Genomic DNA, 27968 nt, shown 5'->3' with positions numbered 1-27968 from the left:
GTCTAGACAAAAGTAGTTGCAATAGATGGAACCGTTTGCAGAAGGGGACTTTTTTCAGGCTGCTCACAGCTAGAGTCTATGCACATATTAATGATACCACTGCAGTTTCTATACGTACCTCTTTGCGTTACTTTTCCTGCACTAGTTACAATTTGGACCCAGGATTAAGAGCAGGTTGGAAATACAAACTACTTATTGCAAGGAAAAAAAAATTACACGAGATGTAATATGGTCCAGATCATTTGCTGGGAAAATTCACACTAAATAACATGTCTTACTAGTAACAATATGAAAAGAAATTGCAATAATTTTTTTTTTAAAAAATCAGAAACTAGAAAATAGTCAACTTTACAATGAAATATGGTTAAGAACCTGAAACATATTATACGTTAATGTCGGAGTCACTGAGAATAGTTACCATGATGTAACCAAATATCAACCAGAATATACTGCAGTAATTTATCATAGAGATCGACGTGTAATGAATTTGGTAGCTTAGCCTCAGTTTCCAACTTCAGATGGTGAAGATTAAATGTTAAGAGTGTTACTGTAAATGTAACACAAACATGGTTGATGAACATGTAAGATGAATATGGCTGATTTTCTAATTTTACCACATGGTTTACTTCAGAGGAAAATAAGCATTAGTAATAGTTCTGTAACTCAGTAAACAGTCACAAAAATCAATACAACTCACTTCTTTGTTTATGTGGAAGATATTTAGTATGGGTTGCAAGTATCAGAATAATAATATGAACCTCCTGGTAGAATACCACAACTACATTTCTGAAAAGCCACTTGGTTAATCTCAGTGTTGAATCTAGCTGTTTTAAATTACCAAAATACTAACAACAGTCTTAATGACAATACAGATACACAGTGCCAAAGAAAACTAGAAATAGTGTCCAAAATAATGAGCTAAGAGCCAGCTCAAGTGACAAACATACATATGGCTGTTTACAAGGAAGGGAGGAGTTTAGGAATGCAAATGCCTGAGGTCTCCAGAATGTTCCAGAGGATTGAATTATGAGGATTTACAAAGTCTGGATGAGAGCAATACTGCTCCTGTAGATGGTAGGCCCTAAAATGGAGGCATCCATCAGTTCATGTAGAATTTAGAGATATCTGAGGTCAAAATATATTCCATTGGCCTCATAATGTACATCAACAAATTAACATTGTATGGATGTCATTTCAAAGTCTCCTAAAGACGAAGAGGCATTATTAACACGATTAGAGCACAGATGGTTCAAACTGTATGCAGATATTCAAACTTGCTTTTTTGCATTATAGCTGCTTTTTTTTTTTTTTGCTGTTGAACTGTAATGAATTGTCTCATAATCTATTCCATCTTCTTGCCATTAGCAGGCTTTGAATGTTCACAAATAGGAGCAAAGAACTCATTTTCCAGAGGTTTAATCACACAAAGAGCGAATGCCTAATTCTCTAAATGAAATGGTCTGTGATCACTGAAGCAGAGATTTAATATATCACGGCAAATTAGGTAGATTTTAATAAATTACTTATCTCTCTGAATACTTTACATATGCTTATGAAGAAACATAGCCTGTTTGCAAACAGTGAAAACCCACAGCCTATAAAATCCTTTGAAGAAAATGACAAAGTAAATTAAAAAATGAAATGCATTATATCCTAGTTCTCCAGAGACAATCCTTTTGCTGCATTGATTCACAGCTCCATTAAAAATATCAATTAAATCTTTCACTGACATTGGTTAAAAGCTAGAAAATTAACTTTCCAAGCTCTTTTCTAGCCACTGGTTATCCAGATACAAGGATCATTGTATGTGTTTGATGTAAGTTTTAAAAGTGATCAAAAAAACACTTGCCTGTCCCTACAGCTCAAACTAAGCGGAACAAAATCTGATTGATTCTTTTATATTTTCTTTCTGTGCTTTGATAGCTGTTGGTTGAAACTGTAAATCTCTTTTACTGTATATGAAAATTGAGTCCACCCTCCCCCTCCTTCAAATCATGGTAATCATAAACAACTACTTATAATGTTAGTAGAAGGGCAAAAGTTATTTTTAAAAAGCTTGCAGTAATTTAATAAGTCTTTGCGACTAGGCTTATTCTTTATACTTAATTGATAGAAACTGCACGCATCAAAGAAAACGCATACTGAGATTTAATGTGCATAAAATGGATATTAGCATTTTAAAGAGACAGATTAACACATTAATCCAAGTAATTTTCATATATTGCTTCTAATAAAATCTTCACAGTATAAAATTCTTAATGAGGCTAATCACAGGCATTGCATTTAGTGGGGTGATTAGGGATAACATAAAAGTATTTTTAATCAGTTTTCTAAGGCTTAAGCTTTTTTATTAAAAATTAAAAATTCAACTTGCATTTTTATTTACTGTTTTATATAAGAAAAAATGTTGAAAATGCAAATAAAGCACATCATTCAATCATGTAGGTATTAATTATTTACAAGACGTTGTCCATTGTGGAGGGAGTCTTAGCCTTAGAGGGAAATATAAAAACAAACAGACTGAAAAGTATACAAAACTTTACAACTATAAATCAAGCATCCTTTTCATATAAATTATACATTAAATATACTGTAGTAATTACAAAAATCTCATCTTCGAAGAGCTATCAAGCATGTATTTACACTGGGAGAAGCAGCATCTGTAGGCACGCTTTTCCTTCATGCCTCCTAGTCATCTTTGTGTTCCTCATAGACTGAGCGCAGAGCATGGAGGGCCTCCACTGTTACTTTGAGCTTTCCAATTACTGCACTATCATCTTGTGAATCGAAAACTAGAAAGAAAACATCAGACAACAATATTATCAATTTAATTTAGTTTTTGTGTTACAATAATTTCACTTTAGCATTTGGGAAGACTAAAAGGCACTCATACAAGGTTAAAAAAATAGCTGTCAGTTCTAGTGCTCAATCTTGCAAGATGCTGAGTACTATCCACCCAACTGAAGGGGGAGGAGATGGTATTCGGCACGTTACAGGATTGAGTCCTTCCAAAACTAGGATGGAGAAATACTTTAAATTCTACCTCAGTAATGATTGGTGCAAGGTTCAATTTTCAAGCTAAGAAAGCAGAATTTATTATATACCTTCCCAAACTGTTTGTTCATTTTTCATAGTAAATAAATATCACACAAGGACATGTATACATTTAGGGTTTGATCCTGCTCTTGCTGAAGTCAATGAGTGTGTTGCCATCAACTTCAGTAGCAGTACAATCAGACCTTTGTTATCTATGCATTAGTACACAAGCAGATGAAGTGTGGATTGTCTATGTTATAGACAGCTGTGTGCATTATTGGGCCTTGAATCATGCAGCTCAGATATTAATATACAGATGACAAGTTGATGTTCTGGGTGAAGCACAATATGATTTTGACTCCAGGCTTCTTGCATGCTGTAGACAAATGTAGACAAAGACATTATTCTCCCTTAGGGTGAACCACGACCAGATAAAACATTTTTAAAACATTGACATCTTTGTCTACATTGGGTGCTTAAATGATGTTTAAAAACTTGACATTTAGCATTTAGCCAACACATTTTAAAATAGGGGCATAGGACCATCAGGAAAATGTTCTGACCCGTGTGGTAGGTGGAGACGACCTTCAGGAGGAACAAAGGACATGGGTGAAGCTGGACCTTATCCTTATGGAACACCAAGTATGGGGGCCCCGAGGTCAGGGCTCTGAGTTCTGAGACCTGTCTAGTCAACGTGATCACTACCAGGAAGGCTACCTTCCACAAAAGGTGAGACCAAGAGCACGTAGGTAGCGGCTCAAACGGGGGGGAGGGATGTGGGGGACGGGTGCCATCAGTTCAGGTCCCACTTAAGGAATTGGCCAGTCCTGGCATGGGAGAATACCATGTGCCTCTGCACCTCTGCGTGGAAGGCCAATATGGCCACCAAGTGCACCCTGATGGACGAGGGCGCCAGGCCCTGTGCTCTAAGGTGAAGGAGGAACTGAGGGGAGGGGAAGCACATGGCACCCCTTATACCGCGCCATGGAGGTGCCACTCCAGGAGTCGCTGGGGTGCTCCCCTACGGGTACTGCTAGGGGAAAAACTTCCGACACCGGTGCACGTGGCAAGCACGCACACCTATTGTGGAACAGACATGAGCAATCACTCAAAGAATCACCAAAATCTGGCCTTTTGACACCACAGAAATGCTATAATGGCCTACAATGGATAGATAGGTATTTGTAGTAGGATATTATTGACAAAAATGTTGAATATAAAATTAATAAGTTCAGAGGTTTTACTAGCATTTAAAGAAATACTCTGCTTGTACAAAAGATAAAAATATACTAGTGAGTAACTAGGCCTAACCGCCTAAGGTTTTGTAAACTGATTAATCTAATAATACTTCACTAGTAATACTGTTCAGATTTTTTCCAAACCAGGGACTGTGTAACTCTTAGTTAGAAGATAATACTAATTATGTTAAATTCTTTAAGTTTTAGACAATACTATTTATTTTCAGGAATAAGTTGCAGGTGCAGATGAATTGTGACAATTTATTAAAGTGATACTTATGGTTCAATATTATAACAATAATTAAATAATTAAGTATGAAACCTCTCAGAGCAGAGAAGAAAAACTCTAGTAAAATTTTGAAATGAATGGATGTCAAAAGTTAAAACTAAGAACTCTGCTAAACTTACCATCAATATCTTGCTCAATTATGTCTTTTTCTTTCTGAAATATCTCCGTTAGACTGACGTAAGCAAAGCCAATGTCTTCACACTCAAGATCTTGTTCATCTTCTGGAGGGTCGCTAACCACTGTAAATCGTATGCTGAGAAACAAACAAAAATTCTCACTCTTGAAATGATCCATAACACCCAATCACTTGGGGACTAAATCCAGACAATAAAACAAACAAATATAAAGACAGAGCATATCTAGAAATTCCCAATTTAGCATATAAAACAACTTTTGATCAGTGGTTCTCAACCAGGGGTACACGTACTCCAGGGGGTATGCAGAGGTATTCCAAGGGTACATCAACTCATCTAAATATTTTGCCTAGTTTTACAACAGGTTACATAAATAGCATTAGCAAACTCAGTACAAACTAAAATTTCATACAACTTGGTTATATTGCTCTATATATTATAGACTGAAATGGAAGTATAATATTTATTTCCAATTTATTTATTTTATAAGCATATGGTAAAAATGAGAAAGTAAGCAATTTTTCAGTAATAGTGTGCTTTTGTATTTTTATGTCTCATTTTGTAAGCAAGTAGTTTTTAAGTGAGGTGAAACTTGGGATATCCAAGATAAAGCAGACTCCTGAAAGGGGTACAGTAGTCTGGAAAGGTTGAAAGCTACTGCTTTTGATTAGTGCTTCTCAACACTTTCCATAGCAGAACTCAATTTTTCATAGCACATCATTCAGGTACACCTCCACTGCCTTCCCAGCTGGCTGAGATATGCCTCTCCTGCTCCAATTAGCAATATGGGAAGGACTGGTCATTTGTGACCCCAAGTTGAGATCCCGTTTTCATAAGGTGACACCCAATTGCTGTTCACATGGTAATATATTCAGAGAGGCAGAATTGTCTACAGGACTGAACATAGCTCTCAGAGCCAGGAACTTCTACATTCTTAGCTCATATTGTTCAATCACTTCACCACTTTATAAATTAGGAAACTGAGATACAGAAGTGATTATTCCCATATAACTCTCAGAGCTTTTTATGAGCACTCATGTATGTATAATGCTTTGAAAACGTAAAGAACTATTGTGCTTTTTACTGTGATGACCTTTATTTGCAATTTGTTTGAAATGGCAAATAAATTTTATCTTCAGGTGGAGGGGGAACCTGGAATAATCAATTTCCATGTTATGTTTTTAACCTTAGCTGGAATATGTATTCTTCAGGCTGAAAATGATTCATTAAATATCATCAGAATTTTGCTGGTTAAATCTTTCTTTTACTACAGAAAGCCATCAAGCAGACGATCTGCTGCTTTATTTCAGTGTTACACCACATCATAAACTTTAGCCACACAACAAAATGCAAAGGTCACATTCTCTTGGCATTATACTGAATCATGATAAATAGATGGTAGAGATATAGGGGCTGGGTAAACCAAATAATAAATCGGCCAGATAGCAGAAATCCTAGCCATATTCAGTGAAGCAGTAAATCAACTACAAAATATTCAGCTGTAAGATATTTGGGAATTTCATCTGTAATAGTTACTAGAAGAGAATATTCTAGCTGAGGGCTTCGCTACACTCAAAACTTCAAAGCAATGTGTGTGTGGTAGCAGCGCCAGTGCTGGGAGAGAGCTCTCCCAGCGCTGCACGTACTCCACCTCCTCATGGGGATTGGCTTGCAGCGCTGGGAGCCATGCTGTGCACTGTTTACAATGGCGCTTTACAGCACTGTATCTTGCAGCACTCAGGAGGGTGTTTTTTTCACACCCCTGAGCGGGAAAGTTGCACCGCTGTAAAGCGCCAGTGTAGCCAAGGCCTAAGAAAAACACCACTATTTCTTGTTCCAAAACAAGAACAAAAGTTAGAATCCAAAGCCTGCTGCCCCAGAATAACATCTCTGTAATGGAGTGTTATGTATTTGGTGTTCAAAGCTGAGTAATAACTAAATCCAGCAGTCATGTATAAATACACAGCAAGTGCATCTCCATATGGATTTCCGGCATTCATTAATCTGAGTCCTTTGTTAGTTACCATGGTCAGTAAAGAGTGATTCTTGTCTTAATCAATAATGCTATGATAATTTCATAAGGGTACATAGACACTTATTACAATTTAAATAGAAAAAAAAATCAGTTCTGATCTTCTCTTTACCTGTCCTCACGCTGTTGCAGCTGCATGCACTGAATGCCTGATACATACCTGCCAAACTTTTTGCCTATTCTGTTTCCTTTTGCTGTGCCCTACCCAGGGCTGGCTCTAAGTTGTTTGCTGCCCCAAGCAAAAAAAAAAAAAAAAAAAACCCTCTGAGAGCACAACTGCCAAAGGAGAAAAAAAAAGGGGGTGGAGGTGGCCAGAGTACCATCCCTGGAATAGTTCCGCCCCAAGCACGTGCCTAGAGCCGGTCCTGGCCCTACCTACCCATCCCTGTCTTTTTGCCATGTCCCATTATCAACATCCATAAAAGAAAAAAATCTTAATTTCCTTTCTTTTCCCTCTGCTCTCATGCTGCTGCCCTCATCCCCCTGCCAAATATAGCTAATATTTTATCCCCATTACTGTATGTAATCATACCCACTGTATGTTTTAAAAAAATATCTAAATATAGTGTATTTGGTAAGACACAATTATTATCCAATCCAAATAAGGGAATACTTGCTCATCCCAAATGTCTAAGCCCAGCAGCTATACAAAATATTTGCATATCTTCTACAAACTTAAATTTCAGTCACTGCATCCAAGTATTGCTTTCCTTCTAAACATATAATTGTAGTGTTCTGTTGGAGCTGACTTCAATTAGTGGCTTGTGCAGCAGCCAAAAACACTGGGACTGACCAAATGACAGGAATTCAGAGCTAACTACTCTTTTGATATATCTTGGCAACGTTGTTTAAACCATGAATCCTTGTAAACTTTACCATGTAAAATTTTGTTCAATAACCATGATCCAAAATGAAAAAATCAACTTACACGAAATCCAGGCGCACAAGAGATGATACCTTAAACAAAAAATAAACAAATCCTCCTAAAAGCCCTTAACAGTATTAGCAACCACTGCAACATGCTTTTATAGTGTTGTATTTTTGCTGCTATAACTAATAAATATTTAGTTCATTTACTTAAACACCTGTTTTTAGCTAATAACAATCATAAGAAAATAAGAAAAAAAGGGGGGACAAAAAAGAAAAATACTTCAGAAACTACATTAAGAAGGCAGAAGATCTTGCAGATTATGATGGATACAACTCTAAACTCTTTGGCATAGCACTAAGCAACAGAAGCAAATAAATAAAAAAACAAAAAGCAAAAATGGAAATAATTCTTGGATACAAAAGAGAATGTATCAAATGAATGTCAAAGAAAACTATTTAAACTCTCTAAAAGACAAAGGTGTATTTGGAATACTGTGCACTTATTCTTAAAAGCACAGAATGCAGCTGAAGTGATTCAGCAACTACGGTTACTCAAAAACTTTGAGAAATCAGTTATGTGATTGGGATGGTGAAGATAGAGGAGGGAATTGTGAACCAGCACAGTCGTTACCTCACTGTGGCACAGAATACACAGTGGCCAAACTCAATCTTTGTAGGGTTCTTTTTTTTGGCAGTTAAAATAGCAAAAACACAATATAGCGTTAAGATTTCTTATCCATGTGAAGGTGTTCCTAGTGTTTTCCTCTAGGTGAGGGGTTCACAAACAGGAGTTCGCGAGGTTACTAAATGGGAGTCGTGAGCTGCCAGTCTCCAACCCAAACCCTGCTTTGCCTCCAGCATTTATAATGGTGTTAAATATATAAAAAAGTGATTTTAATTTATAAGGGGGGGGGGTGGTCACACTCAGAGGCTTGCTAAGTGAAAGGGGTCACTAGTACAAAAGTTTGAGAACCACTGCTCTAGGTTCTCTCTCACAGAATCTAGTTCCCTCTGCTCAGAGAACCACTCCCTACATTTCCTTTCTGTGGTTTAGTAGGCTAATCTGCAGTACTACCAATGAGTAAGCAGCAACCAGTCGGCATTTCCAGGCAGAGTCCACTACCTCCTAACAGGGTAGGCAAAGACTTTGCCACCTTATCAAAGGTACCACTGAGAAATATTTTATAAAAATTCCAAGGGAATAGAGGGATAAAGGAATTTTAAATAGAATTTCTTTAAACAGGGAGTACTCCATATACAGGATTACTATTGGCAGCAAGAGGAAATTAATACATTATTATTATTAATTATTGTTCCAAGACCCAACTCCACAGTGCTAAGCATTATACACACCTATGAGAAAAAGATAGTTCTTGCCCCAAAGAGCTTACATTCTGCATACAAGACAAGAGACAACAGGTAGAGACAACTTATGGACAAAGGTTTTTGGGGCATGGGGGTAGTGGGAAGAGAAAAAGGTAACAATATGACAATTATTGTAATTGTAATGGTCTGTGATCAATAGGTGTCAGCTACTTAATCACTGTTGAGTGATTTGAAGACTTCATGGCAGAGATGGATTTCAATTACAACACAGAATACAAAGTGTACAGTGCTCATTTTGTATTATTTTTTATTACAAACAATTGCACTGTAAAAATGATAAACAAAAGAAATAGTATTTTTCAATTCACCTTAGGCAAGTGCTGTAAGTGCAATCTCTTTATCATAAAAGTGCAACTTACAAATGTAGTTTACTGGTTACATAACTGCACTCAAAAACTGCACTCAAAAACTTTAGAGCCTACAAGTCCACTCAGTCCTACTTCTGTTCAGCCAATCGCTAAGACAAACAAGTTTGTTTACATTTAAGGGAGATAATGCCGCACACTTCTTAATTACAATGTCACCAGAAAGTGAGAACAGGTATTCACATGGCACTGTTGCAGCGGGTGTCACAAGATATTTACATGCCAGATACTAAAGAATGTAAAGATGCTAAAGATTGTAAAGATGCTAAAGATTCATACGCCTCTTCATGATTTGGCCAGCATTTCAGAGGACATGCTTCCATGCTGATGACGCTTGTTAAAAAAGTAATGCATTAATTAAATTTATGACTGAACTCCTTGGGGGAGAATAGTGTGTCTCCTACTGTTTTACCCACATTCTGCCATATATTTCATGTTATAGTAGTCTCGGATGATGACCCACCACATGTTGTTTGTTTTAAGAACACTTTCACTGCAAATTTGACAAAACACAAAGAAGATACCAATGTGAAATTTCTAAAGATAGCTATAGCACTGGATCCAAGAAGTAAGAATCTGAAGTGCCTTCCAAAACCTGAGAGGGAAGAGGTGCAGAGTATACTTTCAGAAGTCTTAAAAGAGCAACACTTTGATGTGGAAACTACAGAACCTGAACCACCAAAAAAGAACATCAACCTTCTGTTGGTGGCATCTGAGTAAGACAATGAAAATGAAATGCGTCGGTCGGCTCTGAATTGTTATCGATCAGAACACATCTGCCAATCTGCCCTGGAGGAAAATTCCTTCCCGACCCCATATATGGCCATCAGTTAAACCCTGAGCATGTGCGCAAGACTCCCCAGCCAGCACCCAGGAAAGAATTCTCTGTAGTAATTCAGATCCCACCCCATCTAACTTCCCATCACAGACCACTGGGCATATTTACCTGCTAATAATCAAAGATGAATTAATTGCCAAAATTAGGTTATCCTATCAGACCATCCCCTCCATAAACTTATCAAGCTTAGTCTTGAAGCCAGATATGTCTTTTGCCCCCACTACTCTCCTTGGAAGGCTGTTCCAGAACTTCACCCCTCTAATGGCTAGAAACCTTCATCTAATTTCAAGTCTAAACTTCCTACTGTCCAGTTTATAGCCATTTGTTCTTGTGTCCACATTGGTACTAAGCTTAAATAATTCCTATCCCTCCCTGATATTTATCCCTCTGATATATTTATAAAGAGCAATCATCTCTCCCCTCAGCCTTCTTTTGGTTAGGCTAAACAAGCCAAGCTCTTTGAGTCTCCTTTCATAAGACAGGTTTTTCATTCCTCAGATCATTCTAGTAGCCCTTCTCTGTACCTGCTTCAAGTTTTAATTCATCCTTCTTAAAGATGGGAGACCAGAACTGCACACAATATTCCAGATGAGGTCTCACCAGTGCTTTGTATAACGGTATTAACACCTCCTTATCTTTACTGGAAATACCTTGCCTGATGCATCCCAAGACGCATTAGCTTTTTTACAACCATATCACATGGCGGCTCAAAGTCATCCTGTGATCAACCAATACTCCAAGGTCCTTCTCCCTCTGTTACTTTCAAACTGTTGTGTCCTCAATTTATAACCAAAATTCTTGTTATTAATCCCTAAATCCATGACCTGTACTTTTCACTATTAAATTTCATCCTATTACTATTACTGCAGTTTACAAGGTCATCCAGATCTTCCTGTATGATATCCTGGTTCTTCTCTGTATTAGCAATACCTCCCAGCTATATGTCATCTGCAAACTTTTATTAGCACATTCCCACTTTTTGTGCCAAGGTCAGTAATAAAAAGATTAAATAAGATTGGTCCAAAACGATCCCTGAGGAACTCCACTAGTACCCTCCTTCCAGCCTGACAGTTCACCTTCAGTATGACATTGTTGTAGTACCCCCTTTAACTCGTTTCTTATCCACCTTTCAATTTTCTTATTGATCCCATCCTTTCCAATTTAGCTAATAAATTCCCCTGCGGAACCGTATCAAATGCCTTACTGAAATCGAGGTAAATTAGATCCACTGTGTTTCCTTTGCCTAAAAAATCTGTTGCCTTCTCAAAAGAAGAGATCAGGTTGTTGGCATGATCTACCTTTTGTAAAACCATGTTGCATTTGTCCCAATTACCATGATCTCAATGTCCTTAACTTACTTTCTCCTTTCAAATATTTTCCAAGACCTGAATATACCGATGTCAAACTAAACAGGCCTTATAGTTACTCGGATCACATTTTTTTTCCCTTCCTTAAAATAGGAACTATGTTAACAATTCTCCAGTGTACGGTACAACCTTGAGTTTAGTGATTCATTAAAATCTTGCTAATGGGCTTGCAATTTCATGTACCAGTTCCTTTAATATTCTGGATGAAAATTATCTGGGCCCCAGTTTACTCCCATTAAGCTGTTCGAGTTTGGCTTTCTACTCAGTGTGGTAACACCTATCTCCATATCCTCATTCCCATTTGTCATCCTACCATTATCCTTAAGCTCCTCATTAGCCTCATTAAAGACTGAGGCAAAGTATTTGTTTAGATATGGGCCATGTCTAGATTATCCTTAACCTCCACTCCATCCTCAGTGTTAGCGGTCCCACTTCTTCTTCTTTGTTTTCTTATTTATATGGCTATAGAATCTTTTACTATTAGTTTTAATTCCCTTTGCAAGGTCCAACTCTACATGGCTTTTGGCCTTTCTCACTTTATCCTACATGTTCTGACCTCAATAAGGTAGCTTCCTTGCTGATCCCTCCCATCTTCCACTCCTTGTAGGCTTTCTGCTTTTCTTAATCACCTCCTCTGAGATGCTTGCTCATCCTGCTTGGTTACAATTCCTGCCGTATGAATTTTTTCCCCTTTCTTGGATGCAGGCTTTGATAGTTTCTGCAACTTTGACTTGAAGTAATTCCAGGCCTCTTCTGCCTTTAGATCCGTAAGTTCTTCAGTCCAATCCACTTCCCTAACTAATTTCCTTAATTCTTTAAAGTTAGCCCTTATGAAATCAAAAAACCTAGTCCCAGATCTATTTTTGTTTATCCTTCTATCTAGTTTGAACTAAATTAGCTCGAACCAAGGTTGTCCCTTATAACCATTTCTTCTATGAGATCCTCACTACTCACTAAAACTAAATCTAAAATGGCATCCCTCTCTTGTTGGTTCTTCAACTACTTTGTGAAGGAATCCATCAGCTATCACATCCAGGAAAATCTGAGCCCTATTATTATTACTAGCACTTGTCCTCCAGTCTATATCTGGGAAGTTCAAGTCTCCCATGATCACACAATTCCCATTAGTGTTTAATTCATTAAAAACATTAAAGAGGTCTCTATCCATATCCAAATCGGATCCTGGCGGTCTGTAGCACACCCCAATCACTATCTCAGGCAAGGCTCTAGTAGCTTTCTTTTCCAATGTGATTTTTGCCCATACTGACTCTGTCTTATCCATTCCATCACTTCTTATTTCTTTACAATCTACCTCATCATTGATATACAATGCTTCTCCAGCACCTTTGCCTTTATTTTTGTCTTTCCTAAACAGCACATTACCTTCAATATTTGTACTCTAGTCATGACTACTATTCCACCGTGTTTCTGATATCCCTATAATATCTGGTTTCACTTCCTGCATCAGTAGCTCTAGTTCCTCCATTTTGTTACCTAGGCTCCTTGCATTAGTGTACAAACATCTTTTATTTTTGCCATTTGGCTTCACTGACATTCTTTACCTGTGACTTTAGGCACAGACATTCTACCACCAGTATCACCTATTAGACTGGTATCTACACTACCCTTCTCCTTATGTCCATTCTCATACCCACGGCTGTATCCTTTCTTACTTTGTTTTCCTCCCTCTCAATGTTAAATTCCGGTGTGGAGATTACCTGGACATTTCTCAACCATCTCCCCCACATTCCTAGTTTAAAGCTCTCTTAATCAGTTGTGCTCGCCTCCACCCTAGAAATCTATTTCCCTACTAAGGTGAAGTCCATCCTGAGAGAACAGTCCTCTATCCATGAATGCTTCCCAGTGGCCATACATCCCAAAGCCCTCCTTATAGCACCACTGCCTGGGCGATCAAGAGATCGCCATAATCTTGTCACACCTTTGCTGTCCTTCTCTAGAAACAGGCAGAATCCCACTGAAGATCACCTGAGCTTCAATTGCCTTAAGCATCTTCCCCAGCCTGGCACAGTCTCCCTTGATACATTCCAGTGAGAATCTAGCTGTATCATTTGTTCCCACATGAAGGACAATCAGTGGATTCTTTCCCGCTCCCATTAGGATCCTTTTCAGCCTCAGGTCCACATCCTGTATCTTAGCACCCGACAGACAGCACACTCGTCTGTTCTCTGGATCAGCTCTAGTTACAGGCCTGTCTATTCTTCTCAGTAAGGAGTCTCCAAACACGTAGACCTGTCTTTCCCTGGTGATGGTCCAATTCTCCGGTCTATCCCCTGTTCTCTCTGGCTGCAAGTCCTTTCTATTTCTAATGTCCCTTGCAATCCTCCGCAACCCATCCCGTATCCTCCTGGGGCTCCCCTCTTCCTGTAGGACTAGCTGCTCTTCTCTTCTTCCTTGCCCTCTCACCTGCTGTGCCTCTTCTTCATTTTCCAACTCTCCAAACCTGTTCCTGAGCTCTATTTCTCCTTCACTAGTCGGTCTTTTCCTCAGCCTGGTTCTCTTAGTCACATGCTTCCACTGTCCACTTTCCTCACCCAGCAGTCTCCCCTTAGAATTCTTTGGTCCTGCTTCCATCTGCAAGTCTGAGCTTTCCCCTTCAGCCTCCTCATGTCTTTGCTCCATTATCTGCTCGAACCCCCTTCTAAACTCAGCCAGAGTTTCCACCTGAATCTCCAATCCCAGATCTTTTCTTCCATCAGCTCTATCAGGCGGCACTTCATGCAGACAAAACTCTTATCAGGTACCCCCTCCAGAATCATGTACATGCCACCGCTTCCACATCCAGTCATCTTCACTGTGTCTTCCACCGCTGCCTCTGTATCGGTCATAGCCTTCCCACAAACAAATTACCACCACTCACAGCAAAACAAACCCCAATGGGCACCAGAACACCGACAGACCACCACCACAGATCCCTTCACTAGCTTGTCTATTCCTCTGCCTAGCTCTCTTAGTCTCCCCCGCAAACTCCCCTTGCAAATTTCCACTGAAACTCCCCTGTTCACAGTTCTGTTTGCTGGCTCCTATGCCGCTGCCTGACTGGCTAGCTACCTTTGGAGGAAATGGGGAAAATGAGGAGACTTGAGTCTTCTGACTGAGTTATATGGTGTAATGACAAAGTCTTTTCCTGATAAAAAATGAAGAGTTTTCTGAAGAGAGTTAGAGGGGCCTCATAAGAAGGAGAATTGTGTGGTACTCCACAATTGCTAACCTAAATACGATTCCAGGAATGGCCCCATGTCCTCAGATTACCTATTGCTCATATATTAAATATAGTAAAGCATTCTATTTAGCTGCATATTTTCTTATTGGTTGATACGTATAAACTGGCATACACAATGTCAAACATCACTACAGTTTCTGACAATAAAGCCATTTATTTAAGTATAGAACCAAAATAAACCTCAAGAACGAAGTTTTCAACATGAAGAAGTGGAACAGTAGGAAAAATGGAGAACACTTGAGTTAATTTGAAAACATTATTTTCTAACGAACAACCAGAAAAATGCACTTTTGAATATATGAACTGCCATGTTAAATTGCATTTGTTTACCTGTAAATATAGACCAGCAAAGGAACATGGAGATACAATGTGAAATTTATTATTTTCAGTAGCACTGTAATCATTGCCATGATTATAAGATTTGGTCACATCACAAAAGTTTGGCTTTGCAGCTTATTACCAAATATGTTATATTAAAAATCTATGAAAATATCAATGTTAATGGGATTTAATCCCTGTATTTATATCGTAGATGTGGCTTGAGAGAGTACTTTAACTTTTAAAGTGATCCAGAAGATCAAACATCAATGGCAACAGCATTTGTCTTCCAATACCATAGAACCTGAGTTACGAACACCAGAGTTACAAACTGACCGGTCAACCACATACTTGGAACCAGAAGTACACAATCAGGCAGCAGCAGAGACTAAACAAACAAACAAACAAAAAAACACAGTACAGTACTGTGTTAAATCTGAACTACTAAAATAATAAAGGGAAAGTTTTAAAAGAAAGACACACTGTTCTTTAAGAAAATGATAATGGATGAGAGTGGAAATATACTATTTATCAGACTAATTTAACATGTAAGCATATCTTTACCAGAATGTCTGTGCACCTTCTCATGAAGACGTAAGGATTTCTGAATTTCTTTCTGTCTCTCAAAGAGCTTTCGTTACAGTGATTTTCCTCCCAGAAGAACAAAACTGGATGTGTCTACCACCTTGGCCATATATTTATGGAGGTTCTAATATAGCACTCCATCAGCGTAGTATTTAAGTGTCCTTACAATGTCACTTTATCAACGTTGCATGTGATAGGGTAAGGTTTGAAAAGCTGCACAAGGTGATCTCTCCCCACCAAAACCTGAATCTGTACTCCCGTCACAGAACTGGATTTATAACAATATCAAAATGTTTGCCCTGACCAAGTTGTGCAGCCAATTTTGACTAATATTTATATCCATAATCATTTGATTTCCTAAACTTTAAAGCATTAGTTGAGTTCCTGTTTCAGCTAAAAAAGCCCAGATGTTATTACATAAGGCCTTGTGATAGCAAACATGTTGAGGAAGCAGCTAAGCCACTTTTAAAATGAGCAAGGTCCAAAACCAATGGCGTTTGGGGAGGATCATGCCATGGGTTTCCTCTCCTAGCGGTCACATTGTTGGAACTGGACAGGAGACTGGACTAGTAGCAAGCCTCTTGTCCTCATGTTGAGTCAGTGCAGAATTCATATATCTCCATAGTCCAGAGCTCCAAACTATGATAAATGTCCCACCAACACAAAATAAATGTAAGTGAAAGCGAGCACAAAGAGAAGGGTTTTTTGTTATGGTGAGAATGCCATTGCTATTTCTACTTCCTTTCGTTATTCATAGTGGCCATGAGCTGTTCTGCAAGATTGCTCAGATGCTGCTTGGCAAATGTCTGAAATGAACATAATTATTGTATTTGGCCTACATGAAATAGTTATTTGCCTCACTGAATGTACCCTTGGTAGAAAAAAAAATAAGACTGTTTTCAGCGTTGTAGGATTCTCTGGTATACTGTGTTCTCCAACTTGCTAATTTACATGATAAAACTGAAGTCTTCTGCTTATTTGTTGAAATGAAAAATTATTTGTATTTTGGAAGGTCAAAGTGCTTTTGATGTGATAGGTCCATGCTCTTATGGGATCTGCTTTCTGTCTGATTTAATTAAAAATTGTCTTCTGGCCAAGGGATGGAATTAAATTTTAAAGTTAAATGGAAGGAAGAGAGACCACTATCTTATTACTAAACTCTGCCCTTACATGTCACTGGGTATCTGTGAATGTGTAAATAATTAAATGACCCCAAATACAATTAGCAAGCATTCCACTATCCTGTAAATGGCACAGATCTTCACATCAATAGGTCCTCCACATTTGTGATGGCTGACTTCCGAAAGAAAACGGTATAAGTATCGTTGAGTTTTTTGGTTGTTTTTAGTAAAAACAAATAATATGTATGCTATCATCCAAAGAAGTTTGGACTTGAACAAACATAGTAAATTACAGTTAGAGCTGGTACAATTAATTTATGCTCAAACTTTGTCATTTAGGTAGCTAACAGCAGTCTGCTACATGAACTTTAGTCTAAAGCTTTAGACTAAATACAGGACTGAAGGACATCCTGTGGATTTCCTACACTCCCTAGAATACTTGGAGATCAGCAAGCAATGAATATATTATCTTAATTCATAAATGCACTTTTAAATCTGTCACAGATATAACATTGATAAAATAAATTTACTTAACTTTCCCAGAACATTGTGTGCTGAACAAAATGTGACACAATGGAAATTGTTTTTAGGAACAGTGAGAGAGGGTTGCATTGTTTCAAGGCACATGAAAAACCAACTCAGTGAGGGACAGGCATGTCACCACATCAAAGTTTAGGTGGCTGACAAGCCAGTGTGACACATGCAATTCATGTCACTGGAAGGCATATCACATACCATAAATGTAAAATACTATAGTAGAGCCCCAGCTCTGCTTTATATTGCAGTCAACTATAATATGCAGTTATAACATACTGCTGGGAAGTTAAATCAATCTTAAGCTATCCTGAGTTGGTGCTAAGTTCTAACAACTTCTCATAGATATTTCTTCAACAAGGAATTGTTACAAAGTATGCCATGTCACAGACTGTATGCATGTATTTATAAAGACTTTGTCTGGTGTGTTTCACCACCAATATTTACCTGCCAGTATTCAACTCTGATTCTTGAAGTATAGACTTTAGGAATTCTCTCCTTGCATGGTTATTCACCTTATCCACGTGAATCACTGGAAAGCAAACCAAAACCGCAAATGAATATGATAATTCATTATAAACTAAAATTAGAATAATCTTGTTTTTGGCATTTAGAGGAAAAAAGCTGAGAAGAAACAAGTTTCCTTCCTCAGTGCTTCCTAAGAAATGCAACAATGAAAGCTAGAATTAAATTTAAACACTCATGTGATCTAATGTCATGTCACTGCCATCTTTATGTGCACAATATCAGAAAAGATAGAAGTAGCATCTAAGTGTGTCACATGGCTGTCATTTTGTCTTAACAGCACTGGCAGTCATGACTGTAAAAGCCAGTGGTCTTTATTGCTTTGTATATGAGAGGATTTACTGCATTTTCTTTCACCCAAGAAGCTAGTGATAATGATAATGTATGGCAGAATGCTTGTCCCTTCTGATGGCTTCAGTAATTTAATTCTCTCCTGACACAACACGCAATAAGAGAGGCATCTAGACCAGTGGATTGAGGAAATCCACAGCCTGATGTTTATTTTAAAAAACGCTATATTTCCTCAGTTTAAAAACACACCCACCACTTAAATTTTTTGTACCACTAAAGTGACTGACAGTAAAATCCCACTAGATAAAACCATGATGAGAAAATTAGAAAAAGGGTTTTAGAAAACTCCATATGAAGGTTTCTGGCATGGACCTCCTTCATTGGAAAGGGGGCTCTTTCTTAGGACATAGTAACAGTCTACAAGAATTAGAAGGGTTTAAAAAGCAAGAGAGAGGAGAAATTATTTAGATTCACTGCATGCAGGTGAAAACAGGAGTAAAGGAATTAAATCAAGAAAGATTTTAAGTTGAGAAACTTCCTGAAAAGATATATTTAAGCGGAACAAGCTTCCAAAGGAAATGGTGTAAACCCCATCAGATAGGGACAATTAAAACCCAACAATTTCAAGCAGTGGAAATCATGTAGCAGGGAACACGCCTCCACTGACTTCCAGGGGTCAGGCTGGCTGGGAACTCCTAAATCTGTTCCATCTCTATGTATCTGACAGATATTGTGTCTATTACGTTTTTCCTTTTTTTCCCCATTCCATTCACATGAACAGTCCTAGTTCCCCGGCTGAACTCATGATTGCAGGACTCACCACTCCACTATTTCCCAATGCGGGGTGTTTTTGGAAGATCATGTGAAGGAGATGTGAACAGAGAAATGGATTCCTCCTTTTCCTATTTAAGGAACATCTTCCTTACTCTCCCTCCACCACTAAGAAATCCCCTTTTACCCTCTCTCTCATCACACCATATTAAATACACACAGGAATACTCCTTCCTCTCTCCATTTCACATTAAGGATTTCTCATCCCTCACCTCGTGCTAACAGGAGTCTACACTTTACACACTCTTGGGTGCCTGATTTCTACCCCTTCCACTCCTCATGGTATGAGTAACAAACATTTACTTCAATGGGAATTATGCATCCTACTGCGGAATAGAGAGAATTGGGATCCAGAAGTTCAAAAAGTTCTATGGAGGCTCAATCTAATTCCTCACAGATGGGCTTCTCAAATCTTTATGAAGAGAAGAATTGTTACAAAGAGCATGCTTTACAGAGTCCTGGGCTCTCCAGTGTTCCCAGTTAATTTGTATGAACATGGTCAGTGGAGCTGGGATTAATCTAAATCCATTTCCTGATCCCCACCTCTCTAGCAGGAGCAAAGAAACAAGCATCCTTATTAGTATGAGTTCCTTCCAGGTAACAGCCAACATCATTGAGATCTGTAATCTTCCTGCAATCACATCATTTTTGCATCCTCTGGTTAAATGAAAGCAAAAGATCAATAGTCTATAGGAGTCACCACAGTTTGTCAGACCCCTAAATCCTCTCAGTCCTCCATCTTCAGCATCTCTGCCTACTTATACTGGCAGTTAGCAAAATCAGTTATCACTGCCATCTGGTATTCCTCTGGTGTGTCGATGCCTTCCCACATGTGCTATTTGCACAGCTGAAAACTCCAGGGACCACTGAAGGAACTGATGGGGAGGCAGCAGGCAGGCAGGTGGACAACCAAACAACTTCAAAGCAGTCGCCAGATTACCAGTGACTTCCCGGCCTGGCTGAAGTTTCCTAAATCTACTAATTCTAAATCTGAAACTATTCTATAATAATGAAAATCTATATTCAAAGCTGAACAGTCTGAATTCATTTCTCACACACGGAGAATCTAGCATGTACAGGGTGTATCTTACGAAACCCAGGCAAGCCTGGGGGGAGGATGATTAACAATAGTGATGAGAAACTTTGGTTTTTAGATTCAGTGGTGAATAACTGTTTTCAAATGCTCAAAACTCAGGATTACAACACTGCTCCAAAGCGCACAGTATCTCATATTTGCGTCCAATAGTTGGAGGACTATCTAACACTAAGTAATGGCAGTTTGTATCCAGAATGATAATTTTCAATTTGTTCCAAAGTAACCCTAAAAACAAAGATTTTGAAACTCCTGTACCTCATTAAAGATTACTGGTATGGTGCATTCCAAGATAGCCACCATAATATCATTACAGAAGATTGTGTTTAAGTTCCTTAATACTTGCTGAGACTGCTCTAAGAAGAGGTATTTATTGTAAATGTTGAAACAGGGGTCCCATCACAATTATGAGGAATCAGTGCCTCATCTAGTGTTGGTGTGTAGTTCATCTCTTTGAACTATATAATCAAGAGTGCTTTCCAATATTAGGGCTGATATTGCCTTAACGTTGTTATAGAATTTTATCAAGGAACCCATCTTCCCTTAGAGTTCAGCCCCTTCATTAATTTATTTTGAAACCGAAATGTATCCCACCATTAACCAGGAAATCAGAAGTTCTGTATCCTCTTCATCTACTAATGTAACTCCATTTTGTCCACATAATCAACTCTTCACTCCTCAGAGACAAAGGCTTCTGATCTATATAAGTCTCATAAAAACTTTGGAAGATTTCATTAATCTTTTCCATTCTATTGTCAATTCCCTGGAAGGTTTATATAAAGCAAAGAAAACATTCTTCAGACCTGCTATCATTTATCTTATTTCCTTACCACTTTCTTGCCTTCTCAGCATTCTCATAGCAATATTTTCCATCCCTATGAAATATAAATGCTGTTTCCTTGTTATCAATGTTTGTCAACTAAACTTGATCTTTTGTATGGTCCTCAAAATAAATTTTAGGTGAAATTAAGATTCAAATCTCAATGTACCCACTTATTCCAGGTCGAACAAAATGTTCCCCATATTTTTCAGACTGTATGAAATAAAAGCTAGGTTCACTCTGAAATGTGTACTTTGACGTGGCATTCATATAGTTAGCAGACACTAATTTTATTCTAAATGTTTCACCTGTATTGAAAAATCTATGTGAATAAACGGCTTATTATGGCTCAGATCACCCCCTCGTGTGAAAGAAAAACTGTAGGAAGAAGCCTGAGATGAAGAAGAGGTGATTTAAATTTTCCTTACACTATTGCCTTATCTGGGATGGTTTTGGGGGGCTGCAGAGTTTGGAAGCACTCATGGATTTTTAGGAAAATTTTCTTGCAGAGCCTGTCCCAAAGGACAGCTAAACTCTATTACCTCCAACCAAGATTTCCATGCCAAAATCCAAGAGATTTGCTTCCCTCCCTGTCCTCTGAGTTCAGCAGAGCTCCATTTACGGGGAGCTTCAGAGAATTACTGATAGGGGCACTACCCTGCTTCTGCCTAGAAATGGGGAATTCATTTTGTGGATTGGATCTTCCATGCACTCATCACCTGACATTATCTAAGATATTATTCTTTTACAAGATTTGTTTTTACTAATTGTAAAGCTAGTCTGCAGCTATCTCATAATGAAATCACAAATGTTAAGGTGATGATGTAAGTGTTAAATAATTAAAATAACTGTTCCTTATTAACCAAAGATTTCAACAGATATTCTAAGTCAGCTAAGACATAACAACATTTAAAAAACAAAAACATAACACTGCTTAAGTTATAAATAAAATAACTCAATAAGGTTTTATTTACCAGAATTAATGATTTCTTAAATTACTTGTGGATTTGCTATGATTTTTTTCATACAAAATCTAGAAGACTATTAGCTTGCCTCTAAGCTCAAAGTACATTTCTGTCTCCGCGTGTAAATCTCATTTTTATTAAAGAAAATATTCAATTAACCCCAAATATTCTACATACTCAAATCTAATTAGGTATGACTAAGAGATGGACTAAAGCTATAGTAAACACACACACACACACAGAATTCATTACTATTAGATTATTGGCCTCCTCACTGACATTATCAAACAGCAAATTCATTAGGACTTTTCCCTTATATGCAAAGCCAGTATTAAGTAGAAATTACAGGACCAGTTATCGAAGTAAAACACTAGTGCGACTAAATCAACCATTTTGGAAAAGTGCTGCAAATTAGAACATTGTAGCCATTAAGACAAAAAGTATTTCTAAAGAATTATTTGCTAGGATATTCTAAGTTATGAAAACAGTTTTACATTACAACAGCAAAAGGAAAAACAGGGTTGTTAGATCCCAGGTTTTGATTAGCAAAGTTAAAAACAATTAAATGTATTACTGCAAACCCCAATCATTCAAAAATCACGAGTCACAACCAAAAGTCATGATACTGACTTAAAAACCAATGAGATTTTTAAAAATAATAAATTCTGGATTCTGATGTTTGGGCCTTTAGGGTTTAACAGTCATAAGCATTAGAAACTTTTTAAAAACTTTTTTTATTGTTTTTATATTGAGATATACCTATCTCATAGAACTGGAAGGGACCCTGAAAGGTCATTGAGTCCAACCCCCTGCCTTCACTAGCAGGACCAAGTACTGATTTTGCCCCAGATCCCTAATGGCCCCCTGAAGGACTGAACTCACAACCTTGGGTTTAGTAGGCCAATGCTCCAATCACTAAGCTATCCCTCCCCCTCACATAATCACATGACTCCAGACCTGAGGATTTAAGAAAAAACACCCAATATTGACATTCACCAAAAAATTATTAGAAACTGCAGTATTAATACAAATAGTTTAAGAACTGTCCCACTGCTAATCTTTTTACATATATCACCAAACCATTTCTGTTTTTTCCCGTCTCTAGACCACCATTGTGATTCAGTTCCTGGCCGCATTGAAGTCAAAAGAAGTTCTGCCATTGATGTCAATGAGGCCAGGATTTCACCCAGTATGTTTATTTCTTTATTCATTTGCTACCTGATGTTAGTCTAAGTCCAACTTTACTGAATCAGCACTTCTAAAAATAGTGTAGGCCTCCTATATTAAGGGCCCTATTAGTGTGCTTTAGGGATTATAGTACATAAGATCACTCATTCTTATACCTGTTAATAAAGGCCATTATATATTGGTTATATACGGATTATATATTTTGGTTTCCAAAAAGAGAGTTATCTAATTTTGATTTGAAGGTATCTCCCCAGTTTGCCAAAACTATCACATCAGTTGACCTGTTCCTATGTACTTTAATTACAGAAGACTTCAAGTACTCATATTTAAGACCACATCACATTTCTGAAGCTTGGATTGAGTAATAATATATTAATAGACTTTTGTAGTTAAATAGAAAAAAATACAGCAAGTACATCAAGTTTCAAGGCTGAGATAATGTGAAGTCACTGAGAATTCAAGACTCACAATCAAAATATTAGCAGCCTTTACTACAGCAGCAATAACTTCCTGTTTGGCAAAGACTATGCTTAAAACAATGCTGTGTGTTCCAAAGATATAGGCACATCTAATTATATAATTTCTCATTAAAGTTGTGTTTGGATGTTGGAATTCTATGTGATTCTATTGATTAATGACTTTCTGGGTGGTTTTGCCTCTTTTGTACTATGATGGTTAAACACTTTGTTTAAAATATGATAAATATAATTTAGTCTCTGGTATTCTATAGGTATTTCCATTTTCAATAAATTAAATTGTTTACATTTTATGAGACACATTCTCAGCTGATGTAAATTTTCATAACTTCATTGATTTCAAAGCAGCTCTGAGAATCTGTACCAGCAGAGATAAACCCCTATATCTATCTATCTTACATGGCATCTGTGCTATTTTCTAAAAGAATATTTAGAAATGGCAGATACAACTGGAATATCTACCAATTTTATTGTAATCAAGAGAGTTAAGGAATCAGAATTCATTAAACATTTTCTATAGGACTGAGTTTAATAGAAGATATGAGGGTGTTCACAAATATATCATACTTACCATTGCTATAATTGTAGTGAACCCACTGTCCACTTTTTGGTTTAGGAAGTGACACTGGTGTCTCTTCTGCAAGGAAACTGTAGAATCTGCATTCTACAAACAGTCGCTGTATTGTGACATCCATTGCAACTCGGGAATCCGTGAGACTTAGGGATATAATCTCAATCCGAATTTTTTCTATTGACTGTTTTAAAAACAAACAAACAATTAACACACCATATTTCTTGTAATGTCAACTTGAACAAACAAACATGTAAGTCACTGGGATGTTTTGTACAGTGGAACATGATTTATGATGACAGAGATATACTGAGGTTCTAATGCCCCTGTGTTTGCAGTTAACTGTTTTTGCAATAGACTCATTTGTATTTGAGGTTGAAAATACTTCCAACACAGTAGCAAAGCTGTTGTATATACGTTTATCATCATTTAGTAACCTACTCGAAAAAGTCTCAACAATATTATGGATCAAACTTTTCCATCTGGATGACTATCACTATATGCCTACTGAAGATTACATCGCTATTAAACTAGATCTGATATAAAACATATGATGTCAGATGAAGTAATACAGTACTTACGGGTCATGGAAATGTCACATATTAAACTAACCTAGTCTAGTTAAATTAAATAAATGTTTAAATTGATATTTTGACAGTACATTTAAGAACTCTAAAGTATCAGAGGGGTAGCCGTGTTAGTCTGGATCTGTAAAAGCAGCAGAGAATCCTGTGGCACCTTATAGACTAACAGACGTTTTGGAGCGTGAGCTTTCGTGGGTGAATACCCACTTCGTCAGACGCAACCTGCGTCTGACGAAGTGGGTATTCAGCCACGAAAGCTCACGCTCCAAAACGTCTGTTAGTCTATAAGGTGCCACAGGATTCTCTGCTGCTTTTAAAGAACTCTAAATTGGCCTTCAACATAATTTCTTTTTCCTTATATCTTTGTCTTAATTTTGACATTTTTATATTCTATATTTGAAACTGTTGCTTTGTACCCCTTTGCAATTTTTGTAATCTTGGCAGGTTTTTGTGTATGTTTGTTTTGTTTGTTAACTTTCTAATGTACTGTACCCTACTATGGAGAGTTCAGGTGTCAAACATAACAGAGAGGGCCACAAACATTTCCTTGAATAACTCTGTGATTTCAAAGAAAGAAAAAACATTGTGATTTCAAAATTAGACTACACAGATGAACATTCAAAGGATGCAATTCTGTTCTTCAAAGAGCAAATAGAACTCCTCACAGTTCATAACTGTCAAGTTTTTCTTAACTTTTTTTTTTTTAAGTTATTTGCATTAATGACTATTTCTACTACATGGTGTTTGAAGACTTCTGGTTCTAAATTCAAATCATCTGAAGCAAAAATTATAAAATTCAAAAAGACATGTTTAGAAGATCAGTTTTCTAGACTTCAGTGCAAGAACAGTAAATTCACCAACATCGTGGTGGTTGCTGATGCATTTCAAAGCATATTATATAATTAATCACACTGAAAAGCACAAGTATCCTATTGTAAAAATATCCTTCATAAAGAAAAATTTTCATTGCTGTCAAGCCCCTTCAATATTTGATGAAGAAATTTTACCCCCTTCTTCAAAAGACATTTTCTTTTATTATGTATCCTAAGACACTTTAACTAAAAACCCAAATCTGAATATTTCAATAAGGTTATTTTATTATTCAGTAGATTCATGGAAATTTTACTAGGATGACAGAGAAAATTCCACACCATTCTGTCTCCACTAATACAGGTACATGGCTTCAGCTGGCAATATTACTAGGATTAGCATAGTATGATGAAATATTTAAAGGAATTTTTTTTCTAAAACCTAATAAATCAAATGACTGCCAAATGTCATTAAAGTGATGGTCTTTGACTTGAATATGCTTTTCATATTCAAATTTGAAAAGAAAGAGATGAAAGCCAAGAAAGGTTACTCGGTTTCAACTAATAACCTCAAGCACTCTACATTCTCATGCATAAAAAATGAAATTGGCTCTATTGTCTAATTTTACTTCAGAAACAACTCTTTTCTTTCTGCATTGTACAGATATATTAGGAGATGCATTTAAAGTGATATTATGAGGGGTTCTCCCCCTGAAAAATTATTTAGCAGTTATGTCAAACTAGTTTGTACACATATAATAGTTTATAAGTGAAAATCAAATATACTGTATTACCAAGTCTTTTCATATAACTTAAAATTTTGTTTGACATACTTAGCATTTGTAATAGTATGCTACAGGAAAAAAACATTTATACTACTTTCCATTCTCAGACAGAGAAGAGGGGAAAATCCACCTATTGATGGCATACTGCTTTCTAACGTTTAAGGTGACAAATAATTGTAAGTTCCATTGTTACAAAATTAAAAGAAAAATAAATGAATTGCTCTAGACTTTAAAAAAGAATATTTAGAGTCATGGTTTTATTATTATGAAGCATGCAACATAGTGTATAATAAAGAGAACATAAGTTGATTTTTTTAAAAGATAATTTACATTTGCAAATCAAACTATGCAACTGCTAAAGACTAACAGCTAGTAGTGAAGTCATATTTCACTACTAGTATAAAACTCACACATTTACTATAAATAAAAGTAAATGTTACAACTAATATCTGCTATGAATGAAGTTTTAAACTACAGTTTTTGGGCCTAGGCTGCAAAAAAAACATATATTTATATTTTTCTGTTTCACTAAGTGTTAGATTTTTCTTTATTCTCCACAGCCCACCTACTAGGTTTAATTACAGTGAAAAATAACTAGTTTAGCATAACCAATTATTTCCCTTCAAATAATTCTGCTTTGATGGAAATTAAACATTCCGTTGTTGATGTAAAAATAAAACAAAATTTAAGAAATGTTTCAATGGATTATGAGTTGTTGCAGTAATGATAGAACAACTTGTGCTACTGATAGACTGTTATTAAACCAATGAAACGTCATCTAATATTTCAGGAATTTGGCTTCCATTCATTAGTGTATGGTATTAGTATTAGCATAGTTCAGTTACATGTTGCTTCTAAATGTATATAGGAGTGTTTTTATTATATTTAGATACCTAAGAATGAAACAATATTGTTATCAGTCTGTGATCTATCAAGTCAAGTTTAATGCCTCTCTGGAGAGATCTTTGTAATTTAAGCTGTGTGCTATGCATTGCTGAAAATCCTTCTCAGACTTCATTTCAACATACATATGGTGTTTGGATACTATTAGAGAATTTTATATTATAGTTCCATTGAATATTATTGGGAGACTGGGCCTTCATTTCTCTTATACTTCAAGGGAAAAAACAAACAAACCAAAAGACAGGCCAGATCCTCAGCCTTTGTAAATAAGCATAGCTTCACTGACTTCAGACAGAAATACACCAATTGACACCAGCTGAAGATCTGGCCATATGAGGCTGATGAACTTAGAAGAATCTTTGAATTCCCACAGTGTGCTTTAGGACTGTGTTAGATGCTACTTCTTCTTCAAGAAGGTTTAAGTAATGTGCTGAATACTCAGATATCAGAAGTTTAGAGTAATTGCAGTTATTTCTTCGCTTTTTCATTTACTTTTTTTTTTTTGTCTGAGCAAACAGCAAAGGCAAACCTGGTATATGCACTCTTGGATGGCATCTAAAGTAACTAGCACACTATATTCTACAACTTCTTTACAGACCCAGGGTGAAATCCTGACCCCAGTGAAATCAATGGGAAAACTCCAAAGGGCCAAGATTTCACCCTCAGAATCAATAGTTGTAGGCAGTAACATGCTTGGATGTTTCTGGCCATTACGGAGTCATTTCTCATTGTCTGTCCATGCCAATGGACATAACTTTATTCACTTATAACAT

General features: G+C 37.0%; 1 protein-coding gene across 1 annotated transcript in view; it reads right to left on the bottom strand.

Moving 5' to 3' along the window:
- Positions 1-697: 697 nt before the first annotated feature.
- The window catches only part of RPGRIP1L (RPGRIP1 like), a 120633-nt gene continuing 93362 nt past the window's right edge, over positions 698-27968 (bottom strand). The window contains exons 24-27 of the mRNA XM_032805384.2: positions 24115-24298; positions 17802-17886; positions 4683-4816; positions 698-2792 (exon numbers count right to left, since the gene is read on the bottom strand). Of these exons, the coding sequence (XP_032661275.1) occupies positions 2689-2792; positions 4683-4816; positions 17802-17886; positions 24115-24298 (507 nt within the window). The 3' untranslated portion in view covers positions 698-2688. The remainder of the gene's footprint in view (positions 2793-4682; positions 4817-17801; positions 17887-24114; positions 24299-27968) is intronic.

The sequence above is a fragment of the Chelonoidis abingdonii genome, chromosome 19, assembly GCF_003597395.2.
Source record: "Chelonoidis abingdonii isolate Lonesome George chromosome 19, CheloAbing_2.0, whole genome shotgun sequence".
NCBI lineage: Eukaryota > Metazoa > Chordata > Testudines > Testudinidae > Chelonoidis > Chelonoidis abingdonii.
Note: the sequence above shows the minus strand (reverse complement) of the source record. Positions and strands in the feature narration are given on the sequence as shown.